The sequence below is a fragment of the Pristiophorus japonicus genome, chromosome 11 (genome assembly GCF_044704955.1).
Source record: "Pristiophorus japonicus isolate sPriJap1 chromosome 11, sPriJap1.hap1, whole genome shotgun sequence".
Taxonomy (NCBI): Eukaryota; Metazoa; Chordata; class Chondrichthyes; family Pristiophoridae; genus Pristiophorus; species Pristiophorus japonicus.
The window spans coordinates 76,067,274-76,092,275 of NC_091987.1; the positions used below are offsets into that span (position 1 = coordinate 76,067,274).

General features: G+C 42.6%; 1 protein-coding gene across 1 annotated transcript in view; it reads right to left on the reverse strand.

The window, feature by feature from the left end:
* Positions 1–25,002, reverse strand: part of gsk3ba (glycogen synthase kinase 3 beta, genome duplicate a) — a 220,351-nt gene that overhangs the window by 72,624 nt on the left and 122,725 nt on the right. The window contains exon 4 of the mRNA XM_070893571.1: positions 6,696–6,806. Coding sequence (XP_070749672.1) covers positions 6,696–6,806 — 111 coding nt within the window. The remainder of the gene's footprint in view (positions 1–6,695; positions 6,807–25,002) is intronic.

Here is a 25,002-nt window from a genome sequence, read left to right on the forward strand (position 1 = left end):
GGATCTTTCACTAGGAGATCGTTTATTATTCCTGTCTCATTACACAGGACCAGATCTAAGATAACTTGCTCCCTTGTAGGTTCTGTAACATACTGTTCTAAGAAACAATCCCGTATACATTCTATGAATTCATCCTCCAGGCTACCCCGTGCGATTTGATTTGACCAATCAATATGTAGGTTAAAATCCCCCATGATTACTGCCATTTCTTTTTCACATGCCTCCATTATTGCCTTGATTATCGTCCGCCCCACCGAAGTTATTATTTGGGGGCCTGTAAACTATGCCCACCAGTGACTTTTTCCCCTTACTATTTCTAATCTCCACCCACAATGATTCAACATTTTGTTCATTAGAGCCAATATCGTCTCTCACAACTGCCCTGATATCATCCTTTATTAACAGAGCTACCCCACCTCCTTTCCCTTTTTGTCTATCTTTCCGAATTGTCAGATACCCCTGTATGTTTAATTCCCAGTCTTGGCCACCCTGCAACCACGTTTCTGTAATGGCCACAAATCATACCCATTTGGAATGATTTGTGCCGTCAACTCATTTACTTTATTTCGAATGCTGCGTGTGTTTAGGTAGAGTGTTTTAATACTAGTTTTTAAACCATGATTTTTAGTGTTGACCCCTCCTGCAGCCCCTTTATATTCATACATATTGTCCCTTGTGGTTTCCACTTACCCCAGTGCTAATCTGCTCTGTTGCCTCCTGCCTTTTGCATTCTTTCTTGGGGTTCTGTTCATCTGAGCTCTCACCCACTAACTAGCTCAGAGCCCTCTCCTGGGCTCCCATCCCCCTACCAAGTTAGTACGGTTGGGAGGGCTTTAAACTATCAAAACCACCCGCGAGAACATTGGTCCTGTCTCTGTTGAGGTGTAACCTGTCAGACTTGTACAGGTCCCACCTTCCCCAGAAGCGGTCCCAATTGTTCAGGAAACTAAAGCCCTCCCTCCTACACCAACAGGAGTGGAGAGCACCAGTTCCAACTGTCACAGGAGAGAGAGTGGAGAGCACCAGTTCCCACTGTCACAGGACGGGAGAGTGGAGAGCACCAGTTCCAACTGTCGCAGGAGAGTGGAGAGCACCAGCTCCAACTGTCACAGGAGAGAGTGAAAGACATGGAGGAGGGTTTCAGCAGCAGGTGATGAGGCAGGGTTGGAGTTGGCCGATGTTACGAAGGCAGAAGTAGGCAACTTTGGTGATGGAGCACGTGGTTGGAAGCTCATCTCAGGATCAAACACAACACCCAGTTTGTGAATGGTCTGACTCAGCTTCAGACAGTTGCAGGGATGGAAATGGTGGCCAAGGAACAGACTTTGTGGCGGGGACCAAAGTCAATGACTTCAATATTTAGTTGGAGGAAATTTCTGCTTATCCAATATTGGATGTCAGTCAAGAAGTCTGGCAAATCAGACACTGGAGCAGTTCAGAAAAGCGGTGGCGAGATTGAGCTTTGTGTCGTCAGCGTACATGTGGAACCTGATGCTGTGTTTTCGGATGATATCGGCGAGTGGTAACATGTAGATGAAAAATAGAAGGGAGCCAAGGATAGATCCTTGGGGTACTTCAGAGGCAACGGTGTGAGAGTGGGAAGTAAAGTAATTTCAGGTGATTCTCTGGCTACAATTCGATAGATAAGAATGGAACGAAGCAAGGGCAATTCCCCCCCAGATGGGCGACGGAGGAGAGGCATTGGAGGAGGATGGTTTGGTCAACTGTGTTGAAAGCTGCAGATAGGTCGAGAAGGGATAAGTTTATCACGGTCACAAAGAATGTCATTTGTGACTTTGATAAGGACCTTTTTAATAATGTGGCAGTACTGAAAACCTGCTGGAGGAATTAAAACATGGAATTGCGAGAAAGATGGGCAAAGATATGGGAGGCGCCAACATGTTCAAGGACTTCAGAGGAAAGGAGGTTGGAGATGGGGTGATAGTTTGCAAGACAGATGGATCAAGGGTGGATTTTTTTGAGGAGAGGGGTGATGATTACTATTAATTATTCAATAATTAACATTGTAATAGCTCACAGAAAAGCAGCAGCAAGCCCCCAACAGTTCAGAAACTAACTTATGACCATTATGAGCTCGCTAAAATGTTATATAAAAATAGAATTTATGAATTGAAGTCGGACAGATCCTGGCTCAGTCACAGCAATAACCAGGAATATAACTTAAATATTACCAGCATTAAAGTTGACCGAAAAAAAGCACCAGCCATTGGGAATGAAACTTAGGTTGCCAAATCATAGACGAGGAATGGTCAAAGTTTTGGTAAAGATCCTTAGCATCGCCATGTGCAGCAAAATGTACAAGAACACCACATCCCACACAACTCTACAAATGTTACCTTTTACTACTGGGCAACAGAAGGGTTCTCTCCTACACACATTCTTCTAAAATTTAACCATTTTTGATTGTCCTGGAGATCCTTGACTGCAAAGACAACTGGCTTCACAGAAGGGGGCCAAAATTGGTCGACATACCACCCGAAATTACAAAATTCATCAAAAAACAACTACGTATGGCCCACCGGAAAATTCATAATGCCTGTCGATATAATCGCCCAAAATTACAAAATTCAAAACTTACGACCGACATACCACCATCCTAGAAAACGTGGTTTTAAGTCGATCTTCAGTGGGCAATGTACCCAGTCTCCCCCACCACCCTCTAGCAATCTCTACCCACCACGCCCTCTTAATCCCCCCACCGCGATCTCTACCCCTCTCCCCCCACAGCAATCTCTTTCTCTCCCCTATGACCCCCCCCCACAGCGATCTCTTCCCCTTCCCCCCCAACCGTGATCTCTTCCCCTTCCCCCCCCCCACCGCGATCTCTTCCCCTTCCCCCCCTCACTGCGATCTCTTCCCATTCCCCCCCCCCCACCAACAGTGATCTCTCTTCTCCCTCCCACCCCACAGCAATCTCTTTCTCTCCACTATGTCCCCCCCCTCCCCCACAGCAATCTCTTTTTCTCCTCTCCCCCCAGTAATAACATTCCCCCCACCCCACCCCTTTTCTCCCCCTTCCCCACAGCGATCCCTTTCTCTTTCCCCCCCCCCCACAGCGATCCCTTTCTCCCCCCACAGCGATCCCTTTCTCCCCCTTCCCCACAGCGATCCCTTTCTCCTCTTCCCCACAGCGATCCCTTTCTCCCCCCACCCCACAGCGATCCCTTTCTCCCCCCACCCCACAGCGATCCCTTTCTCCCACTCCCCACAGCGATCCCTTTCTCCCCTGCCTTTCTCCACAGCAATCTCTCTTCCTCCCCCGACCCCCCACAGCAATCTCTCTTCCTCCCCCGCACCCCCCCCCCCACAGCAATCTCTCTTCCTCCCCAGTCTCCCCCCCCCCGCAATCTCTCCTCCTCTCCCACCCACCCCCCCAGCAATCTGTTCCGAACCCCCCCAGCAATCTGTTCCGACCCCGCCAAACCCCCCCAGCAATCTCTTCCGACCCCCCCTCCCCACCCCCCCAGCAATCAGTTCCACCCCCCCCCCCTCAACAATCCCTTCCGACACCCACCCCAACCCCCCCAGCAATCTGTTCCGACACCCCCCCCCCAACAATCTGTTCCGACACCCCCCCCCCCCCCCCTCCCCAACAATCCTTTCCGACACCCCCCCACCCCAACCATCTGTTCCGACCTCCCCCCCGCCCCCCCCCCACCCCCCCATCTCTTTCTTCCCCTGCCCCCGCCAAACAGCAATCTTTCTCTTCCTCCCAGTCCACAGCGATCTCTCTCTCCCCTGCCACCCCCTCCACTACGTGCACCAAGGACTTATCTGTATGAGATTAAGTGATGATTTTCTTTTGGCATTGCATTTTCCAACACTGCTCAAGCTGGTTTCAGAACACTGCCTGCAGCACATGCCCTCTAATTTTTCCTTCCTGTTGGAAGTGCTAGACGATGTACAGGCATCTCAGTGGTACAAATTAGCAACATGGGGATCTTTTGGCTCAAACCCACATTCTACCACTACAGCTAAAGGAAAGGGTTGGTTTCAGCTGTTATATCTACAACATTCACACTAACCAATGTTCACAAAAGAGGAATGACTGCTTGGACCAATTACCAGACAGCTACTGCTACTCATGAAGCATACCCCAGCAATAGTCGGGTGAAGAATCAGAATTTAAAAAAAAAATTAATTTAACAGAATTTATTTTATGCATGTTTATTCACATATTATGCAATTCTTTTTTTTTCTAAAGCAGTCTGAAGTACACACAAGTGCCCTTCCCCAATCACTTGCTTTCCACCTTGTGAAACAGCCCTTCGATACCTGGCATATCCTACAGTCAGAAAAGTAGGCTCAAACATTCATTAGGCCAGTAATTAAAAAAAATTACAGGTTTAAAAGGAAATGTGTTAAAAATAAATTGTAAAAAATGCAACTGCTTGCATAGAATTGTAAAGACTATTAATTTCTTTCACAACTGCACTTCCTTACAGATCATAGGCAGTCCCTCGAAAATCGAGGAAGACTTGCTTCCACTCTCAAAGTGAGTTCTTATGTGACTGTACAGTCCAATACAGGAATTACAGCCTCAGTCACAGGTGGGACAGTTGTTGAGGGAAAGGGTGGGCTGGGAGTCTGGTTTGCCGCATGCTCCTTCCGCTGCCTGCGCTTGTTTTCTGCATGGTCTCGACGACGAGACTCGAAGTGCTCAGTGCCCTCCCAGATACTCTTCCTCCACTTAGGACAGTCTTTCGCCAAGGACTCTCAGGTGTCGGTGGGAATGTTGCACTTTATCAAGGAAGCTTTGAGGGTATCCCCAAAACGTTTCCTCTGCCCACCTGGGGCTCGTTTGCTGTGTAGGAGTTCAGAGTGCTTGCTTTGGGAGTCTTGTGTTAGGCATGCGGACAATTTGGCCCGCTCAACGGAGCTGGTCGAGCGTGGTCAGTGCTTCAATGCTGGCCTGATCGAGAACACAGATGTTGGTGCATCTATCCTCCCAGGGGATTTGCAGGATTTTGCGGAGACATCGTTGGGTGGTATTTCTCCAGCGATTTGAGGTGTCTACTGTATATGGTTCACGACTGAGCCGTACAGGAGGGCGGGTATCACTACAGTCCTGTAGACCATAAGCTTGGTGCCAGATTTGAGGGCCTTATCTTCGAACACTCTCTTCCTCAGGCGACCGAAGATTGCGCTGGCGTACTGGAGGCGGTGTTGAACCTTGTCGTCGATGTCTGCCCTTGCCGAGGTATGGAAAGTGGCCCACACTGTCCAAGACCGCGTCGTGGATCTTGATGACTGGGGGGCAGTGCTGAGTAGCGGGGTCAGGTTGGTGGAGGCCTTTGTCTTACGGATGTTTAGTGTAAGGCCCATGCTTCCGTACGCCTCGGTGAAGATGTTGACTATGGCTTGGAGTTCAACCTCTGAATGTGCGCAGATGCGAGCGTCGTCCGTGTACTGTGGTTTAACGACAGAGGCTGGGACGGTTTTGGATCTAGTCTGGAGGCGACGAAGGTTGAACAGGTTCCCACTGGTTCTATAATTCAGTCCCACTCCAGCAGGGAGCTTGTTGAGCGAGGGATAAAGCATTGCAGCGAGGAAGATCGAGAAGAGGGTTGGCGCGATGACGCAGCCCTGCTTGACCCCGGTCCGGACGTGGATGGGGTCGGTGTTGGATCCGTTGGTCAGGATCACAGCTTGCATGTCATCGTGGAGCAGGTGAAGGATGGCGACAAACTTTTGGAGGCAGTAATCATGACCATCTTTAAAATAGGGGACAAGTTCGACTGCGGCAACTAGAGGAATCTCCCTGTTTTTGGCCACTGGGAAAGTCATCGCTAGAATCCTCCTCAACCATCTTCTCACTGAGCCTGAGGAGCTCCACCCAGAGTCACAGTGCAGATTCAGTCCACTACGGAGTACAACGGACAGGATCTTTACGGCGCGACAACTGCAAGAGAAATGCAGGGAACAGCACCAACCCTTGCCCATGGCCGCCTTTGACCTTACAAAGGCCTTTGACACTTAACCGCAAGGGACTATGGAGCATCCTCTTCCATTTCCTTGCATAGCATCATTAACAGCAGAATGTTCTGCTATTCATTGCTCAGTTGCCTGAACAAAAACATTAAATAGTGGGTAAATAGTATTGTTACAAGCCATCAATACTGGTGGATGAAAAATTTACTGACCAATCTTCTGAAAGTTTAGAGTGAAGTCCAATTATAGAGGCACTCTGCTCTCATTGGATATATTCTGCCTACCACAGAAAACATTTCATTAAAAAAGTACTGAAATTGAGCACCTAAATTAAATTGACAGGACATACCAGTACCATTGGACCTTCAAACCTACATGTCCAACCCTTGCCCATGGCCGCCTTTGACCTTACAAAGGCCTTTGACACTTAACCGCAAGGGACTATGGGGCGTCCTCCTCAATTTCCTTGCATAGCCATCAAAAAAATTTACAGCCAAAAGGAACATCAGTTCCTGGTGGACATCCAGATGGATTGCTGTGTCACTGAATGTGCCACCTCGTTGCAAGAAAAATTAAAACAAATCCACCCCCATAGAAATGCACCTGCGATTCCACCGCATAATTCAAGACACAAGAGTAGTAATGAGACAGAGTATGGTATAAAATGCAGAATAATGAAACAGGGAAGTAAAGACATTAAAATAAACTATTTGATACGAATAAGTACACATTAAATTCCTTACTTTTACATAAATCATTGGGAGTGTCTGCTTGGCTCGGCTGTAATGTCTGGCAACTCTGTACACAGTTTCCGGAACGTAGTCTAGCACCAAGTTGAGGTACACTTCATCTTTCTAGAAGGGCAGGAAAAAAGGTTGCCACGATCAACAAATATTATATGTAATACCACAGTCCCTCCAATCTATTTTTTGTGCTTATTTCAGGCACCCAGCATCAGTACCAAGCACTCCCACATCAGGCTTCCCAGTCATGGTTTTATGCATGGTGAAGCACTTTGCTCCAACAATGCCACAATCTCAACTTCAGACCCACTGTGCCCATTACTCAAGACATAGTGAGAATGGCAACTTAGTGCCAATTAGGGGCAGTTTTCATTTGAGAGCCATATCCAAGGGCTAGATTTAAAATGATCAAGTTCATTCCCTATTTCATCTTCATAGCCAGGAGACTTGCACCGCAATGGTCTGGGTTGGATTCTCAGATGTGAAAGGCCAATGTATAACCCACTGCATCGATCACTCAGGCCCAAATCCAGCAATAAAATTAACATATTTAGCCAACAGGAACAGCAATAAATGATTCTAGTGGACATTGAATTGTCTATAATAGGTAGTTTTCCACAATATTATTAAAATTCCCATTGCATTTATTTTTAGATACACTTCACAAAATGCCTCAAACTTGTAAAATATTATTGACCGCAAAAGAATAACCACACAGAAAAACTGCAACACTGGTAAATGTAGTTCAGAAAGCACACATTTGTGCCAGTAGCATTAGAGCAATTTTAAGCCAAAGTTTTGAAAACCATGCTTTAAGTTTAAGTAGAAAAAAAACCTGTTCATACCAGAGCAACAGAATTTAGTTGTGTGTGGATCCCCGCAAATACTGACACTCCTGGAGATCCTGATCATTTCCGAAAGACAGTGCCAGTTACCCAATAAAAAGTGCCATTATTCCAGAAAACATTAGTATACAGAAATAGATCAGTAAATATATAATATAGATATATCAACCGACAAATATAATGACCTTGGGATGCAGGTCTTAGTTTGAAAACCGTGCAGTAGGTTAACGGTGAGGTCCACAACCACTCAATACCTAAAATATAACAGCTCCTTAAAAATAATAGCTTAGTCAAGCAACAGAAACATTTAGAAATAATTAAAACTTCACAATACTTGAAGACATGCTAATAGATTAAAGTAAATGAAAACTGAGCAGTAAAACTATTAGTTCATAATGGTTACATGATCAGGAGTGGAAGTTCACTTCTCCCTAGCCGTGGAGAGTCAGACAAATTGTAGCCCCTCCAATGCTATAAACTAGATAGCCTTAAATTCAATTCACCAAACAAGTCAACTTACAGGAAGCAATTTAGAGGTTATATTCAAACATTCTATTATTTGAGGGCAGAAGATAAAACAGTATTGTATAAAATAGCACTAAGACTTGTATTAATATTGGTGATCAAGTAGACAGAGTGCTGTACCATCAAGGCAATCACTGAGCTATCAAGATCGTGCTCATTGAGCATATAAAATCTTGCCAGGTAACTAACTTAGTTAGCCTATCCTATAATTCTCTACACACTGGCTCATTAAATTTGTGTCATGAAAAAGTGGGGTCGGGTTTTTCCTGCTAGGTCTTGCTCTTTCAGGAGGAACACATGTAAATACACCCAGAACTGTCAACTTGGGACAAATTCTAGGTGTATGATTTTCAGTCTCAAGACATTCCTGAGGCACTGATGTGCACCAGAAGCCAATGATTAAAAGAACAAACTGTCTGACATGGGACAGCCCAGTTATAATATATTCTTCTCCCTAAAAAGACCACAAGGACAAAGGTTTGGTACATCAAACATTGTAGAAAACCGGAACCAGCATAGATAACAGTAAAAGAAAATTGAAAAAATTCAGTAAAAAAGCACAATACCAGCAAAAGCAAATTGGGTAGAGGGTGATGGGGAAGCCTGTTCGAAAATGGTTAATAATGCCATTAATGACAGCCAAAAGTGGGATCCAGTTAATACTTCAATTTTGTTTCCATGGTATGTGCCGAGTAAGCTAATGTCAGCTAGGGTATTTGTAGGAGTATCACAATTGGCCACAGAGGCCATTAGTTCAAGAAAGGGTTAAAGAAAAAGTAATCACCCAGGGTTCTTGGCCTTGATCACTCTCCACCAAACCCTTCTGGAAGTACATGTATGAATGGCGGTGGGGCCAAGTTTGTGCTCAACTGTGACGTCCTCCAGTGGAGTATCCTGTGGACACTAATTGTCAAACCCAACATGTAAATGGCCCATTTGACAAGGTATTAAAAGGGTCACTGCCCAAGAAGCTGTTTTATTTATTCGATTGGTACAAGCTATTTACAAAGAATGGTAAGTGACACTTTCTTTCAAAGAAACATGATAAATAAAATCACTGCGATTTCCCAGAGATAAATGAAACAAATACAGTAGACGCTATGAACTGAATTCCTTTTGAAGAATTTTCAGGAAGATGCTGCAGATTCCAAAGCAAAGCTGCAATTTAAAAGGGCTTTGTAATGCAACTAACTTGTAGCACAATCGCAGTTATATTGAATTAGTGCTTTAAAGCAAGGCCGGGAGGGGAAGGAAATCAGATTGTGTAAAACAAATACAGGTTAGCACAACATTTATTTTAAAAGCTAAAAGTCACATACCGAATATTTTGCAACAGAATTAGTGGTTGAAAAATCTGTCAGCCATGTTTATGCTTGGTTACTATAAATTCAAGTTTGCTTGCCCAGAGAATGCTAAAATTATGGTACCAGAATTATCAACTTGCATCACTGGAGCCAAAGGAATAGAAATTAGAACAGTTGATGATAGAGGTTGGTTTTAAGAAGCGTGTTAAAGGAAGAAAGGCAGAGAAGTTTAGGAAGGGAATTCTGGACTTAGGGCTTAGGGCCTAGATGGCTAAAGACACAGGGGCCATTGGTTGGGCATGGGGGTCAACGGGGGAGTAGGAGGCCAGAATTATCTCAAGGTTGTAGGCAGTTACAGAGCTAGGGAAAGGCGAGGCCATGAGGGATTTGAAAATGGTGAGAATTTTAAAATCGAAGCATTGGTAGACTGGTAGCCAATGTAGGTCAGCGAGCACTGGGGCGATGGGCAAATGGGACTTGGAGAGAGTTAGGATATGGGTAGCAGAGATTGGATGAGGGTTTCAGCAGATGAGCTGAGGCAAGGGCAGAGATGGGTGATGTTAAACAAGTGGCAGTAGATGGTCTGTGTGAAGGAAGATTTGGGGTTGGAAGCTCAGCTCAGGGTCAAATAGGATGTAGAGGTTGCAAACAGCCTGGTTCAGCCCAATAATTCAACAAACTAAGTTTAAGATTTCTGGGTGATTCATTTCCTCAAGTACTGAATCATCATCTGATGAGAAGGGGGATTTAATAATGGGAAATGTGGAAATGGCAGAGACCTTAAACAATTATTTTGCTTTGGTCTTCACAGTGGAAGACACAAAAACCATGCCAAAAATTGCTGGTCACAGGAATGTGGGATGGGAGGACCTTGAGACAATCACTATCACTAGGGGGGTAGTGCTGGACAGGCTAATGGGACTCAAGGTAGACAAGTCCCCTGGTCCTGATGAAATGCATCCCAGGATATTAAAAGAGATGGCGGAAGTTATAGCAGGTGCATTCGTTATAATCTATCAAAATTCTCTGGACTCTGGGGAGGTACCAGCGGATTGGAAAGCAGCTAATGTAACGCCTCTGTTTAAAAAAGGGGGCGGACAAAAGGCAGGTAACTATAGGCCGGTTAGTTTAACATCTGTAGTGGGGAAAATGCTTGAAGCTATCATTAAGGAAGAAATAGCGGGATATCTAGATAGGAATAGTGCAATCAAGCAGACGCAGCATGGATTCATGAAGGGGAAATCATGTTTAACTAATTTACTGGAATTCTTTGAGGATATAACGAGCATGGTGGATAGAGGTGTACCGATGGATGTGGTGTATTTAGATTTCCAAAAGGCATTCGATAAGGTGCCATACAAAAAGGTTACTGCAGAAGATAAAGGTACGCGGAGTCAGAGGAAATGTATTAGCATGGATGGAGAATTGGCTGGCTAACAGAAAGCAGAGAGTCGGGATAAATGGGTCCTTTTCGGGTTGGAAATCGGTGGTTAATGGTGTGCCACAGGGCTCGGTGCTGGGACCACAACTGTTTACAATATACATAGAGGACCTAGAAGAGGGAACAGAGTGTAGTGTAACAAAATTTGCAGATGACAAAGATTAGTGGGAAAGCGGGTTGTGTAGAGGACACAGAGAGGCTGCAAAGAGATTTAGATAGGTTCAGCGAATGGGCTAAGGTTTGGCAGATAGAATACAATATCGGAAAGTGTGAGGTCATCCACCTTGGGGAAAAAAAAAAACAGTAAAAGGGAATATTATTTGAATGGGGAGAAATTACAACATGCTGCGGTGCAGAGGGATCTGAGGGTCCTTGTGCATGAATCCCAAAAAGTTAGTTTGCAGGTGCAGCAAGTAATCAGGAAGGCGAATGGAATGTTGGCCTTCATTCCAAGAGGGATGGAGTACAAAAGCAGGGAGGTCCTTCTGCAACTGTACAGGGTATTGGTGAGGCCGCACCTGGAGTACTGCGTGCAGTTTTGGTCACCTTACTTAAGGAAGGATATACTAGCTTTGGAGGGGGTACAGAGACGATTCACTAGGCTGATTCTAGAGATGAGGGGGGTTACCTGATGATGATAGATTGAGTAGACTGGGTCTTTACTCGGAGTTCAGAAGGATGAGGGGTGATCTTATAGAAACATTTAAATAATGAAAGGGATAGACAAGATAGAGGCAGAGAGGTTGTTTCCATTGGTCGGGGAGACTAGAACTTGGGGGCACAGCCTCAAAATACGGGGGAGCTAATTTAAAACCGAGTTGAGAAGGAATTTCTTCTCCCAGAGGGTTGTGAATCTGTGGAATTCTCTGCCCAAGGAAGCAGTTGAGGCTAGCTCATTGAATGTATCCAAGTCACAGATAGATAGATTTTTAACCAATAAGGGAATTAAGGGTTATGGGGAGTGGCCGGGTAAGTGGAGCTGAGTCCACGGCCAGATCAGCCATGATCTTGTTGAATGGCGGAGCAGGCTCGAGGGGCTAGATGGCCTACTCCTGTTCCTAATTCTTATGTTCTTATGTTCCTGTTGGTGGTGCTGTTGAGAACAGCAACATGTGTTCAAGTTTAACAGAAAGAACCCAAGGTTCGAATTGAGGTTATTAATTTTAGTGCAATATACAATGAAGGCTAGAAGTAATTTTATACCATTCAAAATATGTGGGTTAATATGAATGACAGCAAGTAGTTTGTAGTGGATTTTTTGGGGGTTTTCTGGCAAAAGAATTGGAAAGTGCTAGATTTCAGAACAACCCACAAACACTAACAGATGTCTTTACTGAAATGCTGCTACTTGCTGGATTGGTAAACTGATAAAATGTCCACATATGCAGTAATGTTTCATTCCATGCATTAGGTTTAATATACAAATTTAAAAAAAGTTGTATTATTGCAAGTATGTCTTATAATTCAACATAAATTGAATAGGTGGAAACATGGGGAGGGAAATAAAACACAGGTCTTGGTTCTCAAATAGACTGCTCAGTAAGTGAAACTCCAATAACCACCGTCATTGTAGGTAGAGAACTGGTGACAAAGGTAAATGACCAGACTAGACATCACAGGGGCAACATTTTCTTCTGGTCACGTGTGCTGGGCTCAGAACTGTCTGACATCTGGGAAAGGCTGCATGCAGAATGGTGAAGTCACAAATGTAATTGTGTTTTAACTGCTGCACAAGTAAAGAATCAGAGGGGGGGAAAGCTGCATAGCCTCATAGGACAGGGACGGGGATGGAGGGGGGAGAAAAAGAGGATTAACCAAATTGCAATGGGGAAAGAAAAAAACATGACTGGATAAATTGCATATTTTTAGTGAAATATTTGCAAGTGCCCTTTTGTGTACACCTTTGGAAATATAAGCAGCCATTATTTCCATTCATTTTGAAATTTTCCATGATGTTACAGACAGGTTTCCAAATAACCAGTTTATATAGGTTTATGAGATAAATACCTACAATGCAGTACAATTTTTGAACTATAGACATCTTAATTAATACTCTTGGTAGAGATAAAGGAATTTTCAGTAATGGATACTTCTTTCTAGACCCTATTTTCAGTTGCTCCTACAGAAGGATATTTCCTCAATTAAATTTTCCATTACTGAAAATTTCCACTGGCAGAATTTCAAGTATCAAGCATGATCAAAAATGATTCGATTTTAAAATTCTCATCCTGGTGTTCAAATCCCTCTATGGTCTCACCCGCCCTATCTGTAACCTCCTTGAGCCCTACAAACCTGAGTTTTCTGTGCTCCTCCAACTCTGGACACTTGTGCATTCCTGATTTTCATCACCTCACCATTAGCAGCTGTGCCTTCAGCTGCCTAGGCCCCAACCTCTAGAATTCCCTCCCTAAATCTCTCCGTCTGCCTACTGCTCTCTCCTTCAAGTTGCTCCTTAAAACCTAACTCTTTGACCAAGCTTCTGGTCACCCGTCCTAATGTATCTATGTGACTCGGTATCAAATTTTATCTGATATTGCTTATGTGACGCACGTTGGATCATTGTTACTACGTTAAAGGCGCTACATAAATGCAAGTTTAGGCATAACACCAAGTAAAAAATATTTAGAAAGGAGCTCCAAAGCCAACAGCTTTACAGCATGTCAGTTCTCACTATGGTATTATTTCACTCAGCAATAATAGAGTTGAAGAAACCTTTGAGAAGCTGGGACACTGGGGGGAAAAAGCTAACTTGCTATATCTATTGCTTTTTTCCCCCTAAATTATTTACAAGTTCTGCAATTTTACCTCATCTCTCCCCCCCTCCCTTCTCTGTCCCATGCATCTCATGTTTTGAGAAATGTTGACCATAATTTTAGATATGTATTATTCATGAAAATCCATTACTGTTTATACAATGCAATTTAAGTGGCACCACAACTTACCGGCAAGTTTTGCAGTACCACTTCCAACAAAGTAATATTGCCAAAACTATTCAATACAATTACAAATCTATGGAGGCTAAATCTGTATCTACTGTTGTATACACAACAATGAGCCGAAAACTGCGGCCTCACATGGTGCGTACGATGTGTACACGCACCCGAAGTGGCCTCACAAATGCCGGTTCTCAGCACGTGATGCACATGCGGCGAAAACCAGCTTTTGCGATGTCAAAGAGCACACACGTCCCTGGGAGAAGAGACGACTCTTACCCAGCGAATGTCCTTCGTGTGGTAAAAGCAGGTGTATAGCCTACCTTTACCAGCTTAAGATTTTAAAACATAGAAAAATTAATCGTTAAATTTAATTTTTCTTATTAAAAATCCTGTCCATTAAGGCAAGTTTATTTTTAACCCTATTAAAACACACAAAAAAACAAATTTTTCCCTAAAACATTTAATTATTCAATTTCAATTAATTTAAACTATGCGAGGTGTTTTTTTTTAAATTTGTGTCGTGTTTCTTGTTTATTGGGGGTATTCTCATCGATAGTAATGGGAGCTCGCACAAATGGAGTTCCTATTATCAATGAGAATACTAGATGTGCAGTGGTGGTCCAGGACCATGTGATCCCAGGATACGAATGTGTACCTGGAAGACATGTTCCTGTACGCGGAACTGCAAAACCAGGTCTCCGACTGCAATCCTACGTTCCTCTGGGACCACCAGGTATTTTCGTTAAAGAAATTCTGGTCGGAGGCGTTCGTCCAAAGGAAGCCTCCGAACGCAATTTTCCCCCCAATATTTGATAGCCTTTAGATCGACGAGTTGGAAGATTTTGATTGCATGATACAGGAAAAAAAGCTATAGGTGGAGGAGTCCAACTAAACATCACTACAGCACTGAAGAGTTCCTTATATCCAAATCTGCAAACACATTAAGGAATTCCTGACATTTCCTTTCAAGGAGGTTATGTAAAATAAACTGCATGTACAAATTAAACAAAGTTTGAAATTAGTACGAGTTATGTAAGAGTTGTAATGAATTCCACTAGAGATCTGTCTTGGACATTGATCTGACACACACAGCCACAGAATGTTACAGCACAGAAACAGGCCATTTCAGCCATCGAGTCTGTGCCAATTCCCAGCCCATCCCGCCCCTCCCCCCACCTCAAATTCAGTTTATGGCAGAATTCTACAATCTGAACTAAACCAGCAACTATTTTCTATACTCTGAAAATTGTGAGCTCAACAAACTCAAAAGAAGACTGAACATAAAAGTGTATACATTTCATTTTAACAAATAGCGTTATTATTTCAGGTGGTGCAAGGTTTCAAGGATTCAGAGAAACAAAACACTAAAAGGGACCTTGTGGTGAGAATCTTTAAAGAGTCACAGCCTTTTTACCCCACTTCTATTGATATTTGGCTATTTGTTTACCTCGCGAGCTGATGACATCAGGAACACTAGGTTGAATAAGTTAGTGTTCAACAAGAAACAAGTTAATGTTTCAGATGTGCACTCATCATCAGAGCTAGAAGATATTACAGATGAACAGCAGTTAAAAAGGAACAGAAGGACAAGGGAGTGGGAAATATACTCAAATAAATAGAATGACCTGTGGCATATTTAAATGGAGAACAGAGATGCTTAATCAGCAGAAATTATATTAGCATGAGGCAATGAGAGAAACCACAGGAACAAAAGAAATCAAATGTTGCTGCTATAATAAAATTATGGCGATAACATTTTATTTCTTTTGCTTCTCCGAAATCTCGTTCATCTGTAATTTCTCCAAGATCTGATGGAGTCGAATTCTGAAATGTTAACTTGTCAGTTCTACAAATGCTGCCTGGCGCAATTTAAAGGTGTCTGAGAAAATGTTGCTTATAGAACAACCTCTACCAGATAATTAAGTGCTTTTTTTCATTAAAAAATTATCCAATAATTTGAATTGAACAATTGGCATCAACACAGGAAGATTTTTTAGCACTCAACAAGTGTTAAACTAACCAGCAATTCACATTAAACTATTTTGACGCAACAAGAACTATACATTTAATATAATCCGTGAACTGCTATTAACTAACAATAAAATGCTTTGGACTTTTTCCAATGTGATTTTTTTTCTGCCTGAGACAATAAAACACTAATGTAACCCAGTAGGGACAGCAGTAGAGTCTCTGGCTTGAAGAATAATGTATACAAATAATACCGGTTTATGCGAGATGATCTTGGGTACAAATTTCCAAAGTACAGGATTTCAATACCAATTGATTTCACTCAGTAGTAACCATATGAAATGTAATAGCTTTAAACAATTTTTTAGATTTTGGTGCTGTTGACATGACAATTGTATGCTGCAAGAACAGAAAATCAATTAATTTTAGTCAAAATAGCAACTTCAAATTAGATAGATTGCACAGACACCATCAACTCTGCAGGACTTTAAGCTCCATCAATCAGCAATGAACCATCGACGCACTACAATGCTGTTCTGTCAGATGTCTTTACGTAGTGCTCCAACAAGCTCTAATCAACATGCTTTTACTCATTGCTGGATAGTGCTGAGCTGGTACCCGTTAGCCCTCTTACCATACGTCAAACAGACATGACTGCTACTGAGCAGTTTCTCAATTTTCTTGATGGAAAACAGTTACCTGATCGTTTCACTGCAAGTGCTCTCCACTGCTTTAAAAAACTTCAGTGTACATCAGCAAAATGTTGAACCTCGTTAAAAACATATCTGATCCAATCACCAAACTTCAATATACAGTACTAACCAATTTAGAATGAACAAAAGCCAGGGACAGTTCCCACTACTGGCAGTATCTAGGAGCCAGAGCATTACTGAAAGCCTGACCGGGGGGTGGGGGGGTTGGGGATGGAGGCGTGGGAAAGCAGAGAGAAGAGAATAAATAAAAATAACTGGGTCAAGGACAAGGACATATTTGACAGTTTAAACAGCTGTTATCTATGCCCATTACAATACAGAAAAGTTTAAAAAAAAATACAAAAATTCCACATGTTTTATATAATTTATTTATTTAAATTTGCAAAACAGGAGTATGCAGAGATACTGTGCACAAAAGCTTCAGTTAGTTACAGATATGCTGCAATGGTATTGACATCAAAATGCATGACATCATGTCTGGAGGAAGTAGGTGATTAGGAAGTACAAGTCATTCAGCTCAAGCCAGTCTTCTCGAAACAGGAATAGTTTGTTCAGCCCCTCAAACCTGTTTTGCCATTCAATTAGATCATGGTTGACCTCAACTCCTTTTATCTGCAGTTGCTCCATATCCCTTGATACCCTAATTAACATAAATCTAATCATCTCAGTCTTGAAAGTTTCAACTGACTCAGCATCCACAGCATTTTTGAGTAGAGTTCCAGATTTCTACCACCTTTTGTGTGAAGCAATATTTCCCAATATCACTTTTGAATGGCCTGGCTCTAATTTTATTAAACCCCCTTGTTCTGGATTTGCCCAAAGTAAATATTGTTTCTGTATCTAACTTCTCTAATTATTTTCTGATTTAAACACCTCGATTTGGTCACCCCTCAATCTGGGACCAATATCCTCGCCGGGGGGGTTGCTAGTGCTGTTGGGGAGGGTTTAAACTAGCTTGGCAGGGGATGGGAACCTGAAAGTAGATTCAGTAGGGAGAGGAGTATAAAGCTGGAATTAGAAAGCAAAAATAAAGAAAGTGAGTTTGAAGGAGAGGAGAAACAAGCAGGAAAAAATGGTATAAAAACAAATTTAAAGGCACTTCGTCTAAATACACGTAGCATTTGTAACAAAATAGATGAGTTGATGGCACAGAGACAAATGGGTATGATCTGATATCCATTACAAAGACATGGTTGCAAGGTGACCAGGACTGGGAATTAAATATAATGGGGTGTTTGACAATCTGGAGGGACAGACAGAAAGGAAAAGGAAGTGGGGTAGCTCTATTGTTAAAAGATTGAATCACTGCAACAGTGAGAAACGATACTGGCTCAAATGATCAGGATGTTGAAACAGTTTGGGTGGAGATAAGGAATAATAAGGGGAAAAAGTCACTGATGGGCATAGTCTATAGGCCCCCTAAGAGTATAAACCAGGAAATATTGGGGGCTTGTAAAAAGGGAAAGCAATAATCATGGGTGATTTTAACCTTCATATTGATTGGACAAATCAAATTGGTCAGGGTAGCCTTGAGGAAGAATTCAGAGTGCATAAGGGATGGGTTCTTTGAGCAGTATGTAACAGAACCAACCAGGGGGCAGGCTATCTTAGATCTGGTCTTGTGTAATGAGACAGGATTAATAAACAACGTCCTAGTAAAGGAGCAAATTCAGATGGAGGGTGAGAAAATTGGATCGCTAACCAGTGTACTAAGCTTAAATATGAAGGTATGAGGGCAGAGTTGGCTAAAGTGGACTGGGATGATAGATTAAAATGTAAGACGGTTGATGAACGGTGGTGAACATTTAAGGAGATATTTCACAACTTTCAAGAAAAATATATTCCAGTGAGGAGGAAAGGGTGCAAGAGAAAAGATAACCATCCGTGGCTAACTGAAGAAATAAAGGACGGTATCCAATTTAAAAACAAGGGCATACAAAGTGGTCAAAACTGGTGGGAGGATAGAAGATTGGGAAGCTTTTAAAAGCCAGCAAAGAATGATTAAAAAAATGATTAAGAAAGGGAAGGTAGACTATGAAAGTAAACTAGCACAAAATATAAAAACAAAGAGATAGTAAAAGTTTCTATAGGTATAATGGGCGGGAAAACACACAGTGGTGGTGGTACTCAGTAAGATAATGGGACTAAAGGCAGATAAAATCACCTAGACCTGATGGCTCGCATCCGAGGGTCTTGAGAAGTAGCGGCAGGAATAGTGGATGCACTGGTTGTAATTCCCTAGATTCTGGAGAGGTCCCAGCAGATTGGAAAACTGCAAATTTAACGCCCTTTTTAAAAAAGGAGGCAGACAAAAAGCAGGAAACTATAGAGCAGTTAGCCTAACATCTGTAAGTTGGGAAAATGTTGGGAGTCCATTATTAAAGTAGTCGTTGCAGGACATTTGGAAAAGCATAATTCGGTCAGGCAGAGTCAGCATGGATTTATGAGGGAGAAGTGATGTTTGACAAACTTGCTGGAGTTCTTTGAGGATGTAATGAACAGGGTGGATAAAGGGGAACCAGTGGATGTGGTGTATTTGGATTTCCAAAAGGCATTTGATAAGGTACCACATAAAAGATTGCTGCACAAGATAAAAGTTCACAGGGTTTGGGGTAATATATTAGTATGGATAGAGGATTGGCTAACTACCAGAAAACAGTCGGGATAAGTGGTTCATTCTCTGGTTGGCAGCCAGTAACAAGCGGGGTGCTGCAGGGATCAGTGCTGGGACTCCAACTATTTACAATCTATATTAACGACTTGGAAGAATGGATCGAGTGTAACGTAGCCAAGTTTGCTGACGATACAAAAAGATGGGAGGAAAAGCAATTGTGAGGACACAAAAATCTGCAAAAGGACATAGACAGGCTAAGTGAGTGGGCAAAAATTTGGCAGATGGAGTATAATGTTGGAAAGTGTGAGGTCATGCACTTTTGCAGAAAAAAAAATCAAAGAGCAAGTTATTATTTAAATGGAGAAAGATTGCAAAGTGCCTCAGTACACCGGGATCTGAGGCTATTTGTGCATGAAAGACAAAAGGTTAGTATGCGGGTACAGAAAGTGATCAAGAAGGCCAATGCAATCTTGGCCTTTATTGCAAAGGGGATGGAGTATAAAAGCAGGGAAGTCTTGCTACAGTTATACAGGGTATTGGTGAGGCCACACCTGGAATACTGCGAGCGGTTTTGGTTTCCATATTTACGAAAGAATATACTTGCTTTGGAGACAGTTCAGAGAAGGTTCACTAGGTTGATTCCGGAGATGAGGGGGTTGACCAACGAAGAAAGGTTGAGCTTTACTCATTGGAGTTCAGAAGATTGAGAGGTGATCTTATCGAAACGTATAAGATTATAAGGGGGCTTGACAAGGTGGATGCAGAGAAAATGCTTCCATTGATGGGAGACTAGAACTAGGGGGCATAATCTTAGAAAACAGGACCACCCATTTAAAACTGAGACAAGGAGAAATTTATTTTCTCAGAGGGTTGTAAATCTGTGGAATTTGCTGCCTCAGAGCTGTGGAAGCTGGGACATTGAATAAATTTAAGACAGAGACAGACAGTTTCTTAACCGATATGGGAATAAGGGGTTATATGGGGAGCGGGCAGGGACCTGAATCCATGATCGGATTAGCCAGGAACATATTAAATGGCGGAGCAGGCTTGAGGGGCCCTATGGCCTACTCCTGCTCCTTTTTCTTATGTTATGTTCTATAATCAAGGAAATATAAGCCAAGTTTATGTAACCCTTCCTCATAATTTAACCCATTAAGCCCTGTTATCATTCAGGTAAATCAAATTAACAGTTTGAAAAATGAAAAAAAAAGTTTTCAATTCTATATAACTTGAATACTGTGACCACAATATGATTTCTTCAAAGTCATAGATTTGTTCACAAATATGAGCCAATTAAACCAGGGTGACCAAGGCTGGGAACTCAACATCCAAGGGTATTCAGCATTTAGGAAGGATAGACAGAAAGGAAAAGGAGGCGGGGTGGCGTTGCTGGTTAAAGAGGAAATTAATGCAGTCGTAAGGAGGGACATTAGCCTGGATGATGTGGCATCGGTATGGGTGGAGCTGCGGAATTCCAAAGGGCAGAAAACGCTAGTGGGAGTTGTGTACAGACCACCAAGCAGTAGTAGTGAGGTTGGGGACAGCATCAGACAAGAAATAAGGGATGTGTGCAATAAAGGTACAGCAGTTATTATGGGCGACTTTAATCTACATATTGATTGGGCGAATGCGGTGGAGGAGGATTTATGGGAGTGTATTAGGGATGGTTTTCTAGACCAATATGTCGAGGAACCAACTAGAGAGCTGGCCATCCTAGACTGGGTGATGTGTGATGAGAAGGGACTAATTAGCAATCTTGTTGTGTGAGGCCTGAACTTAAGGAAAGGTAACTTCAATGGTATGAGGTGTGAATTGGCTAGAATAGACTGGCAAAGGATAATTAAAAAGGGTTGACTGTGGATAAGTAATGGCAAACATTTAAAGATCACATGGATGAACTTCAGCAATTGCACATCCCTGTCTGGAGTAAAAATAAAACTGGGAAGGTGGCTCAACTATGGCTAAAAAGGGAAATTAAGGATAGTGTTAAAGTCAAGGAAAAAGCATATAATTTGGCTAGAAAAAGCAACAAACCCGAGGACTGGGAGAAATTTAGAATTCAGAGGAAGACTAAGGGTTTAATTAAGAGAGGAAAAATAGGAGTAAGAGAGGAAGCTTGCAGGAAACATAAAAACTGACTACAAAAGCTTCTATAAATATGTGAAGAGAAAGAGATTAGTGAAGATAAATGTAGGTCCCTTGCAGTCAGATTCAGGTGAATTTATAATGGGGAATAAAGAAATGGCAGACCAATTGAACAAATACTTTGATTCTGTCTTCACAAAGGAAGACACAAATAACCTTCCGATTGTACTAGGGGACAGTAGATCTCGTCTAGTGAGAAGGAGGAAGTGAAGGATATCCTTATTAGGCAGGAAGTTGTGTTAGGGAAATTGATGGGATTGAAGGCTGATAAATCCACAGGGCCTGATAGTCTGCATCCCAGAATACTTAAGGAAGTAGCCCTAGAAATAGTGGATGTATTGGTGATCATTTTCCAACAGTCTATCGACTCTATCAGTTTCTATGAACTGGAGGGTAGCTAATGTAACACCACTTCTTTAAAAAGGAGGGAGAGAGAAAACGGGTAATTATAGACCGGTTAGCTTGACATCAGTAGTGGGGAAAATGTTGGAATCAATCATTAAATATGAAATAACAGCGTATTTGGAAAGCAGTGACAAGATCGGACCAAGTCAGCATGGATTTATGAAAGGGAAACCATGCTTGACGAATCTTCTGGAATTTTTTGAGGATGTAACTAGCAGAGTGGACAAGGGAGAACCAGTGGATGTGGTGTATTTGGACTTTCAAAAGGCTTTTGACAAGTTCCCACACAAGAGATTGGTGGGCAAAATCAAAGCGCATGGTATTAGGGTAATGTACTGACATGGATAGAGAACTGGTTGGCAGACAGTCAGGATAAATTGGTCCTTTTCAGAATGGCAGGCAGTGACTAGTGGAGTGCCGCAGCGCTCAGTGCTGGTACCCCAGCTCTTTACAATATACATTAATGATTTAGATGAAGGAATTGAGTGCAATATCTCCAAGTTTGCAGATGACACTAAACTGGGTGGTGGTGTGAGCTGTGAGGAGGATGCTAAGAGGCTGCAGGGTGACTTGGACAGGTTAGGTGAGTGGGCAAATGCATGGCAGATGCAGTATAATGTGGATAAATGTGAGGTTATCCATTTTGGGGGCAAAAACACAAAAGCAGATTATCTGGATGGCGGCAGATTAGGAAAAGGGGAGGTGCAACGAGACCTGGGTGTCATGGTTCAGTCACCGAAAGTGGGCATGCAGGTACAGCAGGCAGTGAAGGCAGCAAATGTTATGTTGGCCTTCATAGCTAGGGGATTTGAGTATAGGAGCAGGGAGGTCTTACTGCAGTTGTACAGGGCCTTAGTGAGGCCTCACCTGGAATATTATGTACAGTTTTGGTCTCCGAATCTGAGGAAGGACGTTCTTGCTATTGAGGTTGAGGGAGTGCAGCGAAGGTTCACCAAACTGATTCCAGGGATGGCTGGGCTGTCATATGAGGAGAGACTGGATCAACTGGGCCTTTATTCACTGGAGTTTAGAAGGATGAGAGGGGTTCTCATAGAAACGTATAAGATTCTGATGGGACTGGACAGGTTAGATGCAGGAAGAATGTTCCCAATGTTGGGCAAGTGCAGAACCAGGGGACATAGTCTTAGGATAAGGGGTAGGCCATTTAGGACTGAGATGAGGAGAAACTTCTTCACTCAGTTGTTAACCTGTGGAATTCCCTGCCGCAGAGAGTTGTTGATGCCAGTTCATTGGATATATTCAAGAGGGAGTTAGATATGGCTCTTATGGCTCAGGGGATCAAGGGGAATGGCGAGAAAGCAGGACTGAGGGAATAATCAGCCATGATATTGAATGGTGGTGCAGGCTCGAAGGGCCGAATGACCTACTCCTGCACCTATTTTCTATGTTTTTATGTAAATGTTAGCTTTGCAACTGACATAAAACGAAGAACGAGTTTATTTTTAGTTCCTGCCAATGAACATTATTTAGTTAAGAATTTACATGCCAATAATGTTTAATGCGAGAAAAGTGGTACTATCCCATGGACAAAAAGCAAAACCTGTCTAACCCTGGTCCAAGCAGAAATTCACTTCAAATTAATCTGGATTTACCTTAAAGACAATATCAAATTCAAATACTTTGGCCGGATTGTTTTCATTATCTGCAGTCATGTGCCATTTCCACTCAATTATGAGTCATGGTACAGGAGGTGCATCCAAAATAAATGTATCCAAAACAGGTCTACATGAGTAGTGTACTAATTCACAGGGTTGCATGCATTTGGATGAAAAAAATCAGAGTGCAGACTTCACTCATGTATTTTATGCCTGAGCAGTTTTATTAGAGTAGTTCCCTCCATTGAGTCACTCCTTCCCTGCTTTCAAAACCCCACTTAACAACCTTCTCTTTGACCATACCGTTAGTTCCCCTCTTCCCCAACCATCTCCACTTCTCCCCCTCCTGCTCAGCATCCACTTTTGTCTTCCAAATGTCAAGCAACAAATCCAACTGCTCCATCCTCTTCTCTGGTCAAACTGGTTTAGTCAGTCATCACCAGATCTGGCACAACAAGTATTATCAGTTCTCACTTTCTTCTACCAAAGCCCATTACTCCAGGATGATCCTGCGGTCAAAGGATAACACTTTACTTCATTATCAACCTTCTTCTAAAATCTGTCCCATGAAGTGTGAGGAGCTCATGGATTTCTGTATCACTTAATAGGAAGACCATCTACTCGGCTACATCTCCCCCATTGCTATGAAGCTAAATCATTCCCCACCCATCCCGCAACGGCTTCCCTACACCCAAACCCCGAACACACACTCCCATTCCCGCTCCACCCCATCACACTCTTAGAAATCATCTTGTGCACGAGACCCACCTACAGCAACCTTGACCACATTCCCACTAAAATTGAAAACAAAGGCATACAATGTTGCGAAGAATAGTGGAATGCCAGAGAATTGGGAAATTTTTTCAAAACCAGCAAAAGACAAAAAAAAGATCATTTTTGAGAGTCAACTAATAAGGATTATAAAAAAGACAGCAAGAGCTTCTACAGGTATATAAAAAGGAAGAGAGTAGCTAAAGTAAACATTGGTCCCTTAGAGGATGAGATTGTTGAATTAATAATGGGAAATAGGGACTTTGAAGAAATATTTTGTATCGGTCTTCACGGTAGAAGACACTAAAAGCATTCTAATAATTGATAATCAAGGGGCTAAAGGGAGGTGGGAACTTAAAACAATCACTAGAGAAAAGGTACTAGGCAAACTAATGGGACTAAAGGTGGACAAGTCCCCTGGATCTGATGGCCTGCATCCTAGGGTCTTAAAAGAAGTGCCTGCAGAGATAATGGATGCATTGGTTGTAAACTACCATAGTTCCCTGGATTCTGGAGAGGTCCCAGAGGATTGGAAAACCGCAAATGTAACGACCCTATTTAAGAAAGGAGGGAGACAGAAAGCAGGAAACTAAGCCAATTAGCCTAACATGTCATTGAGAAAATGTTAGGGAGTAGTAGCAGGACATTTAGAAAATCATAATGCAGTCAAGCAGAGTTAGCATAGTTTTATTGGCCCCAAGTTTCCACATGATTTGCTCCTGATTTTTTAGGAGCAACTGGTGGAGAACGGAGTATCTTAGAAATCGCAATTCTCCACATTTAGTTTGCTCCAGTTCTAGTCAGGTAGAACAGTTTCACTTTGGAACAGAATTTTTTTTTCCCAAAAGGGGGCGTGTCCGGCCACTGACGCCTGATTTGAAAGTTTCCACAGTGAAAACGTACTCCAAACTAACTTAGAATGGAGCAAGTGAAGATTTTTGTAGGCCTGAAAAAACCTTGTCTACACATTAAAAAAAATCAGGCGCAGGTTACAAATTAGGCGTCCGGAACGAGGTGGGGGGTG